Raw genomic sequence first — 12,810 nt, 5'->3', positions numbered from 1 at the left:
TAAGTATTGTACTGTATTGCTGCAAAAAAAACCACAACAAATTTCATGATGTGTGATGATAAACCTGATTCTGATATGGTTCTCTATTGTGGACTGAGAGTAAGGAGGGGGCAGGGAGAGGGGACTCCTGGCTGGGAAAAGGGGAAAGGAGAGGGGAGGGAGTGGGAGGCACCAGAAAGACATGTAATAAACCAACTGTTTGGAATCAAGTGACCTTGCCTGGTGTCTCAGGGCAGGGTCTGTCTGCACATGTGCCACCACTGCCCTGGCATACCTTCTCTGCCATCTGTCCTACACTGCTCCCGCACCGCTCCACCCTCGCCACTCCAAACATCCTTTGCTCCCATCAAATTTACAAACTTGCTCTCCGCTCCAGGTTGTCAAGCACAGTACTAAGCGAAAGTCTTGGGCATCCTAGCTGTATGCATGTGCCTAAGACTTTTGCACAGCACTGCAATGTGCTGATCATGATCCAGATGAATCCAATCGCATCAATTGAACATGATCCCTGCATGCTCACGGCTGTCTAAATGCTTCCTGACAAAAAAACCCTGACCCAATTTAAAAGATTATGCAATGGTGTCAGAAATTATCAGCTCGTAAACAACTACAGAGGAGCGATGGGACCAAAAAGAGGCAGGGTGCCAAAGTGATGGTACTGTGGGAAAAACCTACTTCTGTTTTGATGTGAGAACAAAGGGGTGAGAAGCTCCAATCTTTTGTTAACGTACTATAAAACACCACTTTAAAGATTGAAAGGGGCAAATAAATTTGCCATTACGTCATTCCAGACAGAACCTGAAACACAGCACCATGCTCAGGCAGTTGGAGAACCTTACACAGTCTTGCTTCCCAAGTTATAATTTCTAGTTTAACATTCAAACATAGCTAAAAGTAGGATACTACAGATTGCAGAGCCAGCAGACATTGTAATAGCATGGACACAGTAAAAGTTCTTCAAACACAACTTTAAATATTTACTGAATACTGACAAATGCTCTTCAGCTAGTGCACTAAATAACATTTGGGTTTTGTCACCCAATTAGGAAATAGCTTGTTCGAGAGCAGCTGGATCCTGTACTGTGAATGTCAACATCAAGTACATGATGACAGCTTTAACAGGAGAACAAAATGAATAGATAACTGGACAATGTGGACACTTTTGGCCTTTATCAACGATAGGAAGTGCCGCCTGAAGGGTTTCACTTCTGTCCATCTAAAGTCCAACTTTCAGAAGAGGTCAAATAGGACATTTTGTGGAATAGTTTAGAACACACCACTGAGCTTCCGAGAAACCACTCTTGCTCAGAGCTGATTGCGAGAGGGGGGAAATGGGTGCAGAGAAGACTCACCGGGATGTTGCTTGGGCAAGAACATCTGAAAAGGGGTAAGATAGCGTGAATGCATACAACGTTCTCACCCTCATGTTGGGTGAGAATAGAACTTGAGGTCATAGGCTTACAATGAACAGTGGAGAACCTGAAAGGAAACTTCTTTTTCAAAGGGTGGTGCTATCAGTGGAAGTGGTGGTAGCTCTCCACTTGTCCTCCTGCCACGAGTCTCTTAAATGTCCTTAGTACAACTGCCTCTACCACTATTCCTCACAGCACGTTCCATGCACCCATCATTGTGTAAAAATCCTACCTCTGATATCACCCCTATATTTTCCTCCAAATTTTGCCTTCTCATATTAACCATTTCCCCTCCGGGGGGGGGGGGGGGGAAGAGAGGAATGGAAGTCCTGTCTATGCCTTTTATCATCTTATACACCTCTATCAAGCCACCTCTCATCTCCCTTTGCTCTAAAGAGAATAGCACTAGCTCACAAAACCTATTCCCATAAGATATGCTCTCATCCAGGCAGTGTCCTGGCAAATCTCATCTAAAGTTTCCATAACTTTGCTTTCATGAGGCGACCACAACTGAATACAATACTCAACCTGTGGTCTAACTAGAATTTTAAAAGTGGCAACATTATCTTGTTACTCTTGAACTCAATCCCCTAACTAAGGAAGGTAACACACCACACATCATCTTAAACAACCTATCAACTTAAAGTCCCCACTTGGCGGGGTGGAGGGGGGGGGGGTGGAATTCTCACAATCAACATCGCTAATGGAGCTTTCCCACCATCTCTAATTGCTGTGTAGGACCTTACTGCCTGAGACCACAGGACCTAAACGCCTACATCACGACAGTGGGTATTGTTTCTTGGCTATAAAGTGTTCTAGGACCTCCAAAAAAGCGTAGTGAAATGCAGGTCTGTGACCCTTCTCTTCAAGAAAATGGACTGCAGAGATAAAACAGATGCTACAATTGCGAGCCATAAATCACTATGACATTTCTCTGCCTGACTCATACCAACTAAATGCAATATAAAGCTTATAAAACAAGCTTTCAGTCATAACCACAAACCAGACATACACCAGGAAGCTCCTGTATATATATCGATCCTGGAAGTTGTATTATACTATTTGATTGCAAACTAGACTTCTAAATTAAATGATATCTATTAACCAATGCAAGGGTGCTCTGTGAACTGTGTAGGAGCATCAATCATTGCTTCCAATAGGGAATTGGATAGATGCTTGAGGGGAAAACAATCATGCAGTTGTTGGGAAAGAGTGGGAACATTGGATTGTTTTAAAGAGAACTAATTTTGAAATTATGGACTAAATAGCTTTCAGCTTCATCATTAATGATTCCAAAGATCAAAAGAAATATTAGGAATACTGCAGCTGAAACTTGGATCTATTGGTGTGTGGTGGATGATATTGTTGATAATTGCTAGATCAAGAGGGGCATTGGATGACAACACTCAATCTTTGTTCCAGAGTTGGGAAATCAAAGACTAGAAGATTTAATAGGAACCTGAAGGGTAACATTTTCAGTTCGAGGGTGGTGGGCATATAGAACAAGCTGCCAGATAAAGGCAATGTGAGGGGTGAGCTACATTAACAACATGTAAAAAGTACTTGGATCGGTACACGGTTCAGTGGAAAATGGGTCGAATGTAGGCAAATGAAAATAGCTCAGAAGAGAATCTTGGTCAGTGTGGACTAGTTGGGGCAGAGAGCCTGCTTCCTTGCTGTACAACTCTTCATACTCAACCCTTTCAGGAAGTCTCAAGGCTTGGGATTGGTCAGGATGGGTTCCATGAGCTGGAAGAAGCCAACTTCAAGGGAAACTGGGTTGAATTACCTTCTGTCCACTTTGCTTGGTGCTACTCTCTGGCCTCACGGTCAACCTGACGGCAGCTTGCCAACGCTGCTGTGACTGAGCATCATATGCCGTTATTATAAACTTCAACTGTTTCACAGGGATTTGAAAGCTCTTGGCTGCATACACCACACCATCTTGCTGGACTCTGAACTTGGGGTTGCTGGTCTCATAGCGAATCAAAACATTTCCAAAGCAGTCGTTGAACTCCACTGTAAGAGAGAACAATGCAGAACATTCAGCTTCAAGAAGTCTGGTGCACAAAACAATAGCATTGTAGTTTCACAACAGGACTGAAATTCAGTGACTACTGAGGCACAGGAAGAGCTCAAATCCTACAACAGCAACTGTGGAATGTTAACGTCAATTAGATCTGGAATTTTGAAAGCACCAATACCAGTAACATGAACCATGACCCTCCTGGAGTGTCATAATGCTGTTCCCATGCTGATCTTCAAGGAACAGTCACTGTCTTCCTTCTCCACTTTTCCCGGTCCTGATACAGTGACAAGCTGAAACATTGACAATTACTGCCCTGGCTCCCCCCATAAATGCTGCTCGACCTGCTGAGTTCCTCCAGCAGACAGGAGATACAGGAGACTGCACATGCTTGAACCTGGAGCAACAAACAGCAGAAGGAACTCAGTGGGTCAGGAAACAACAATGGAAAAAAACGGACCGTTGATATTTCAGGTCGAGATCCTTCACCTGAAGAATTACCACATTTCCTTCCTCCAGTAGATCACTTGTTGTTCAAGGAACGGAATCCACCACCCCACACGTGCTAGTCTAGGTGTGACCCCAACCCCACTGATGTTGCACCCTCAGTCCCAGGGTGGGCACAGGGATCTCACCAGTGACAAACACCTCCAATAACCAAGCAGCTATCAGACCTCCACAGCGCTGACCCGGCCTCAGCAACGAAACACTACAGACCATTCCCCAATCTAGTCTCTGCTTTTATTCTGCACTGTTTTGTGCAGCATGTTACAGTACTGGTTAGTGTACTTTACAGCTCCAGCGATAGGAAATTCCAAGGTTCAATTCCTGCTGCTGTCTATAAGGAAAAAAAAACGTTCTCCGCGTGGGTTTCCTCCTACGTTCTAAAGATGTACCGGTTGGGGCTAGTAAGCTGTGATGTTGGCACCGTAAGCATGGCTGCACTTGCGGGCTTCCCCAGCGCATGCTTGGAATTGTTTGGTTGTTGACACTAATAATGCATTTCACTGCATGCTTCAATGTACAAGTGACACACAAAGAAAATCAAACTGCTGCGAGCAAGTTTTTCATTGCAGCTCCACCTCACTGTAGTTGCACACTTGATAATGAACTCAATATGAAATTAATACAGCACAGTGGACCACCCATGGATAAGCTCTAGAGTTCTAGCCCCCAACTGAGGGAAGGATGTAGGGGTGCATAGGTTCCATAGACCACTACCGCATAGGAACTGGCCCTTCACCTAGTCCATGCCAACCTGGATACTAGTGCTTCTACTTGTACCCCAACTATAGTCCTCCATACCTCGCTCATGCATGCATCTATCCTAAATGATACAATTGAACCCACATCTGCTAGTAGTTCATTCCATACTCACACCACCATCTGAGTGAAGAGGATCACCCTCCCTCTAAATATTTCACCTTTCACCCTAAACTTATGCCCTTTAGTTGTATCCCCACCCAACTTGAGAGGGATAACCCCATCTATGCCGTTCATAAAACTGAACACAAGGAACATCAGTACGGCACTGGACAGGCCATTCAAGTGCAAATCGTGATGCCAATTTATATTAAATATCCTCCTAGTGTTTACCATCCATATCCCTACATTCCCTTCACATTCATGTGTCTCTCTAAAAACTGTGCCAAACTACCTGCTCCCACTACAACGCTGGTACCCCATTCCAGGCACCGACACACTCTGCCTAAAAAAGCTCACCTTTCACACCACCTTTAAGCTTCCCCCTAAACTTAAAAGCTTGCCCTGGAGTCTAACATTTCTACCCTGGGGAAAAGATTCTGACTGTCTACCCTATTTAAGCATCTCATAATTGTAAAACTCTCTATCAGGTCTCTCTAGATGATGCTTTAGATTGGTGGTTCCCAGAACGCTTGCTTAATGGTATTGGCCTGTGGTTGGGAACCTCTGCTCCAGGGAACAACCCCAAGTTTATCCCAACTTTCCTTGCAGCTCAAACCTCTGTTCCAGACAACAGCTTGGTAAACTGTTTTCGGAATTTGGAGTCACATTGTTTTAATGAAGCAAGTTTAAGCAGGCTCAGTATGAAGCATGAGAGTTCAGTGGAATGGGAGTTGGTCTTACTAAAACGAAAAAAAAAATTCTTATGGGACTTATGAAATTCTGCAAATGCTGGAAGCCCTGAGCAACGTACACACAAAATGGAGGAACTCAGCAGGTCAGGCAGTGTCAATGGAGGGGAATAAACATTGGCATGAACATCTATTTTTCTAATTTCCAGTAACCATTCCTCTCTGATTTCACTCTCGCCATCCCACTTCCCTTTTTCCATTCCCCATCTTGGTTCCGCTCTCACCTCTCTTCTCCTCACCCGCCCATCATCTCCCTTTGGTTCCCCTCCCTTCCCTTTCTTCCTCGGTTCACGGTGCTCTTTTATTAGACTCCCTAAGCCCTTACCTCGTATACCCCCCCTTTCCTCATCCAGTCTCACTTATCACCTGCCAGCATGCATACCTCCCCCTCACCCCACACCCATTCTTATTCTGGCTTCTGTCCCCTTCTTTGGCAGTCCTGAAGGGTTTTGGACCCAAACATTAACTGTTTATTCCCCTTTGTAGATGTTGCATGACCTGCTGAGTAACTCCAGCATTTTGTCTGTGTTTCTGATGGGACTAGCATGATCAAGGGATGACAGTCCCCCAGGACAATACAAAATGCTGGATAAACTCGGCAAGTTGGACAGCAGCTATGGAGGAGAATAAACAGGTGATGTCTTGGGTTGAGACCCTTCATCGGGGCTGGAAAGGAAGGGGGCAGGTGCAGAAGGTAGTGGGAGGGAAAGGCCTACCAGCTGATGGATGATAGGTGAGAGCATGTGAGGGGAAAAAGGTGGGTGGCAGAGGGAGGGGGAAATGAAGTAAAAAGCTGTGAGGGGAAGAGATAAAGGTCTGAAGAAGAGTTGCCCATGGAAGAAATAGAACAAAGGGACCAGAGGAAGGGGTTGGGCAGGTTAAGAGAATGGAGAATGGAGGGTGGGGGGGGGGGGGAGAGAAAAAAGGGGATCTGGGGGAGAATTTACCAGAAATCAAGAGTTCGTCAATGTGGGGAAGTGATTTGGAGGTGAATGAATGGGCAATGAGCTAGTAATACTCGTGCCTAAAATCAGAAGATCATTTTAACCAATTATGAATGGGAACATTCCCATGTTAGAAAGTATAATCTCAACAACCTCTCCCCCAATCCCATATATGGATGGGAAAATAACAAAGTCATTGCCATTAACAGAAGCATGGAACAAATCGTAATGGAAGATGCTGGACACAGGTCAATTCAATTAGTTCCACTCCACTGATCCTTCCTAACAGCTCTGCAAACTCCTCTTTTTCGAAACAGTCTTGCAACGCCCCCTTCTCCTTATTGGATCTGCTGCCAACACCCTATAGCAGCAGTGTGCTCTGAATTATTATAACAAAACCCCGCGTGGATATCAACCTTCCAAATACTTCAGGAGGACTTAGACAGACTAGGGCAGGATACTGTGGAATTCAGAACGCAGGCAGGAATGTGATCATCTGTGCCCATGATATTGACTGGGGGGGGGGGGGGGGCCACTGTTTCTGAGAGAGAATTTTTTCAGCTGGCCTGGGAAGTCAAAAGCCAGAGCCAGGATTTCCGACTCCATCGGGTAGAGGATTTAAATGCCCAAAAAAGGACGTTGAGAACGTTGGGGCTTTTCTCTTTGGAGCGAAAGGGATGAGGAGTGACAATCAAAGTGTACAAAGTCATAACAGGTGTTGTTTTTCAGGGCAGAAATGGCTAATATGGGAGGACATAACTTTAAAGTGTTTGGAGGAAGATAAAGGGACAATGTCAGGGCAGGGATAATTTATCTATTTATTTATTTATTTACTTACACACAAATCATGCAGAAAGTTGAAAGGCTCATGTTCAATATACCACCAGACTCAAGAACAGCTTCTATCCCGCAGTGAACTCTTGAACTCAATCTACCTCATCACCATCGTGCACCTTAAATCTACCAGCGTTGCACTTTCTCTCTGTTATTGTTTTCCCTTGTACTACCTCAATCTACTGATTTGATGCATCGATCTGTATGGAATTAGATTTTCATTGGACCTCGATACATGTGACAATAATAAACCAATTCCAACTTAGGAGTGAAGTTAGGAAGGCATATGGATGCTGTTATTTAGAATTCCTACAAACCGAATCTATTGCCAAGTTCAATGTTAATTTCAGACCAGTACATTTCATTCCCCAAGTAATAAAGGAAAAGGTCTCATTGAAAGCAATTGGCTCAACAATCAGAGACACTGAGAGCTTTAGACCTGTCCTATGTGACCAAGTAGCAAAATACCCCCCCCCCCCTCCACTACCCACACTCTTTCCATTTTCTGTCAGCCTCTGTTGTAGAGCTGGATAACATGCTCCACCCAGAATCATGTGCAACTTTGGTCATCCGGATGTAGGAAGAGAGACTGGGTTACAGCAAGAGGTTGGGCAGTGGAGGAGGGACAAATATGGGAGTGAATGCACAGTTGTTTTCCGAAGGAAGGGGAACTAAAAACTACAGGATAAGAGGTTAAGTGAGAAAAGAAAGACTTAATCAGAACCGTCACAATGAAGGGGGTGCATACATGGAATGAGTTACCAGAGGGGTGATTGAGGCAGGTACAGTAACAAGACATTCAGGTAAGTATATGGATAGGAGGGGTTAAGAGGGATATAAACCAAATACATACAAGTGAGACTGGCTTTGTGGGCTCTATGGCTGGCACCTGTTTCCATACTGTACTCTGATCGGCTGAAGTGCTGTGAATGGTTTATTATTTTAAAGAGCGAGCCAACTTCTTGCCTCTAATTCTTTTGTTTTAGATGTCTACAGTATGACTTGGATCGTTAACCATTTCTCCTCTACATGCGCTGCTTGACCTGCTGAGAGTTTCCCCTGTTCTGTTTTGTTTCAGATTTCCTGCAGGTGCAGGAATTTGCTCGTGTAGACTTGTCTTAGTCTGGAGGTGTGAAAGGGTTTTCTTTAATTGAATCATTTCTTGTGGGCCGTGTCCACAATGACAAAGTCCATTGAGCTAAAGTGAGAGATGACCTCAGTGAAAGTAAGTATTATGAGGAACTATCATCTTGGTGACTATGCCTCAAAGCGGCCGACAGAGAAGAAGTCATCATCCTGACACAGTGGTGTCAAGAAAACAACCTCTCCTGCAATGTCACAAAAACAAAAGGAGCTGGTTGTGGACTACAGGAGGAATACAGACAGGCTCACCCCTATTGACACCAACAGATCTGGAGTTGAGAGGGTGAACAGCTTTAAGTTCCTTGAGCAAACACGAAGAAATCTGCAGATGCTGGAAATTCAAGCAACACACACAAAATGTTGGTGGAACACAGCAGGCCAGGCAGCATCTATAGGAAGAAGCGCTGTCGACGTTTTGGGCCAAGACCCTTTGTCAGGAGCTCGTTTAAGTTCTTCGACCTCACTTGGTTGGTACACACTGGTTGTGTGGTGAAAAAAGCACAACAGTGCCTCTTTCACCTCAGACAGTTGAAGTAGTTCAGCACGAGTCCCTAACTCCGAAGGACTTTCTACAAGGACACAATTGAAAGCATTCTGTCTGGCTGCATCACAGCCTGGTATGAGAACTGTACTTCCGTCAATTGCAGGACCCTGCAGAGAGTAGTGCGGACAATCCAGCGCACCTGTAGATGTGAACTTCCCACTATTCAGGACATTTACAAAGACAGGTATGTAAAAAGGGTCCGATGAATCATTGGGGACCTGAGTCACCCCAACCACAAACGGTTCCAGCTGCTACCATCTGGGAAACGGTACCACAGCATTAAAGCCAGGACCAACGGGCTCTGGGGCAGCTTCTTCCACCAGCCATCAGACTGATTAATTCACACGGTCACAATAATCTTTCCAAGCTATATTGATTGTCCTGTTGTATATCCTACTTTACATAACATTTATTACAAATTACTATAATTTGCACATTACACTTTCAACAGCGACATAACGTAAAGATTTTTACTCATGTATGTGAACAATGTAAGAAATAAAGTCAATTCAATTCATTGTCCCGTTAATCACAAGGCTTTTAGAAAATCAAAAATAGATATAATTATTGAAGACTGACTGTTTATGAAGTCAAAGTCAGGTCCAACTCTTCACTAAATTCAAAGTGAGATAAATTGATAATACATGGGCAAGTTTAGTTTGGGCGATCTGTGTCCTATATAACATCAGTGAGCTCTCATTCTGCCAGCACTGATCTGTGACAGAAAGGGCAGTTCCTCATTCTGCATGGAGTGCAAGAACAAAAGTAGGTTCCTAGTGGCATCTCATGGAAGGGAGGGAGGGAGGAAAGGAGAAGTAGGGTGGGGATGCAGAGGGTGAAAGAGACAGTGGGGAGCAAGCACATGAGCGATGGAAGGAAGGGACGGGTGTGTGTGTGTTTGCGCACGTGCGTGTCTTAAGTCAGACCAATTACGTGCTCACCTCCGGGCTCTGAGACATGGCTGCCACCAGTGGATCACCAGTAGCAGCTGGGATTGGGCAGGAACTAGAGCCAAAGGAACTCTGAAAACTCCATCACAGCAGGAGTTGCTTACACAACGAAGCAAGAATAATCCATGCACAGACGATGATCAAAGGCTCACTCTAAAAAGCAGCTGAAGTGGACGCTGTAGCTGAGGGCAGATAACGGTCTGGCTCAGCACAACATATTAACCGTGCTTGAATTCTTCACTACAAAGGCCGCACAAAGCTTAGATCATAATTACCCAGGGCTATGAAATTGCACTGGAATTTCAATAACCTGAGGTAGCTACAAGAGACGAGGTTCAGTAAGATAGCCATCAGAGCCAGAAATTTGAGTTCTATTCCTGCCACTGTCTGTAAAGTGTCTGTACATTCACCCCGTGACCACTTGCGTTTTGGGTCCATCAGTGTAGTTGGGCAGTGTGGGCCTGTTACTGCGCTTGGTCTTTTAATAAATAAATAGATAATTTGCACACTGGTTCATGTACAGAAGGAATCTTTAAGAGAGTTAATGTTTAAACTCTACAGCATATTATCTGATTTACTACAGGACTGTGGCTAGGATCTGCAGCTCAGCTCCGTAATGCTGTGGGCATTCCCGGGTTGTGAACGGCCCTATGTAAATGCAATGCTTAACCTGTCATTTGATGTACTTCACTGCACATTGTTAAAGCTTGCAATTAAACACACTGGCCTGGGTTTCTATTGGAGAATGGCTTAATTGAATCATAATCAGCTCTGGCTTTGTTAATTAGACAAAAATTAAGAAACCATGGGCAGTCTGATTTTCCTTCAGCATCTTGCATTGTGTTGCCAGAACAACAAAAGCCTTGGCAGAACAGTAACAAGCGGGACAAAACCAGCCACAGCAAGACAGGGATCTCTCATACAGAGGGCAAGGGAGAGACAGTGGGGGTACAGAGAAAGGGGAGAGGAGGCAGAGAGAGAATGGGGGGTGTGGGGAGTGCAGGGGGAGGGGAGGAGGGGACAAGGGAGGGGGTAGGCATGTGGGTGTGTATATATGGGGGGGGGGTGAAAGAGCGAGAAAGCTATGATTCAAAAAGCACTTGCAGGCTGGAATTTAGGGAGTAAATGAATCTCTTTGTTAGATGTCTGCCTCACAACCGCATGCAGAAATGATGTACAAAGCCTCAAGTTTGCAGCAGCTTTTCCTCATTTAAAAAAATATAAATGGCAAGCAATTCCTGATGAGAATTGTTGAGGGAGATCTCATGGTCAGCACATAGGTACACTTCACAAAAACAAACCCGCTGGCCAACAGTCTGAGTAAACGCAGACAAAGTGCTTATCCTGCTGACTCATTCGCCTCTTTTGTTGAGGTGAAGCTCTCAAATCCCCTGGCACGACCTCTGCACGGAAGGAGGATGGGCAGTAGACAACTCGCAAGGGTTATCGATCACCAGAGACCGCTGCTTCACAAAGAAACATCACACACCACGATGAAGGCCCAGGCCATTCGGCCCTTTGACTCAGTACCATCACTCTGCTACATCACAGCTAATCTGCTCTATTTAAACTCCAGCCATTTGCCTAGTGCCTCAACTCAGTCTATATGTGTACAACTTTAAGTATGAACAAACAAATTACAGCTAACTGTAGGCCATTCAACCCATGTGCTCTCGCATTCAATAAAACTATGGCAGATTGCACGTCTGCCTTCCTGCAATATACCTTTACCCCTTTTGCTCATCAAGAATCCAGCTACCTCTGGAGAAATTGGTAAATTGGTTTATTACTGTCACATGTACCAAGGTACAGTGAAAAACTTGCATACTATTCGTAGAGATAAATTAATTATAACTGTGTATTGAGGTAGTTCAAGAAAAAACAACAGAATTCAGAATAAAGTGTTACAGTTACAGAGAAAGTGACAGTAAGGTGCAAGTTCAAAACAAGATAGATTGTGAAGTGATGGGTCTTTTGTAACTTACAAGAGATCCATTCAATATTCTTCCAAGTGGGTTAAAAGCCATCCTTGAGCCTGGTGATAAGTGTTTTCAAGGCTTTTATATCTTTTGCCCAAGGGATGAGAAGAAAGAATATCTGGGGTGGGTGGGATCTTTGATATTGCTGGCTACTTTACTGAGGCAGCAAGAAATTTAGACATTTTAATTCCACATCCCATTCCCATTCTGATATGTCTATCCATGGCCTCCTCTACTGTCAAAATGAATCCAAACTCAGGTTGGAGGAACAACTCCTTATATACTGGCTGGGTAGCCTCCAACCTGGTGGCATGAACATTGACTTCTCTAACTTCCGTTAATGTCCCTCCTCCCCTTCTTACCCCATCCCTGACATATTTGTTTTTTTCTCTCTCTGCCCATCACTCTACCTGTTCTCCATCTCCCTCTGGTGCTTCCTTCCCCCTCCCCCTTTCTTTCTCCTGAGGCCTCACGTCCCAAGATCCTTTCCCTTCTCCAGCTCTGTATCACTTTCGCCAATCAACTTTCCAGCTCTTAGCTTCATCCCACCCTCTCCGGTCTTCTCCTATCATTTCGCATTTCCCCCTCCCCCCATTACTTTCAAATTTCTTACTGTCTTTCCTTTCAGTTGGTCGTGACGAAGGTTCTCGGCCCAAAACATCGACAGTGCTTCTCCTTATAGATGCTGCCTGGCCTGCTGTGTTCCACCAGCATTTTGTGTGTGTATTGTTTGAATTTCAAGCATCTGCAGATTTCCTCGTGTTTGCTATACCACCAGGCTCAGGGATATCTTCTATCCCACTGTTATGACTACTGAACGGGCCTCATACAATAAAGATCAACCCTTGATCTCTCAAACTACTT

General features: G+C 44.6%; 1 protein-coding gene across 1 annotated transcript in view; it reads right to left on the bottom strand.

Annotated features, from left to right (window-relative positions):
- The window catches only part of LOC132398186 (cadherin-2-like), a 196,122-nt gene that overhangs the window by 87,021 nt on the left and 96,291 nt on the right, over nt 1-12,810 (bottom strand). The window contains exon 3 of the mRNA XM_059977274.1: nt 3,202-3,431. Coding sequence (XP_059833257.1) covers nt 3,202-3,431 — 230 coding nt within the window. The remainder of the gene's footprint in view (nt 1-3,201; nt 3,432-12,810) is intronic.

This window comes from Hypanus sabinus, chromosome 1 (genome assembly GCF_030144855.1).
Source record: "Hypanus sabinus isolate sHypSab1 chromosome 1, sHypSab1.hap1, whole genome shotgun sequence".
NCBI lineage: Eukaryota > Metazoa > Chordata > Chondrichthyes > Myliobatiformes > Dasyatidae > Hypanus > Hypanus sabinus.
The sequence above is the reverse complement of the archived record's forward strand: the minus strand, read 5'-3'. Positions and strand labels throughout refer to the sequence as shown.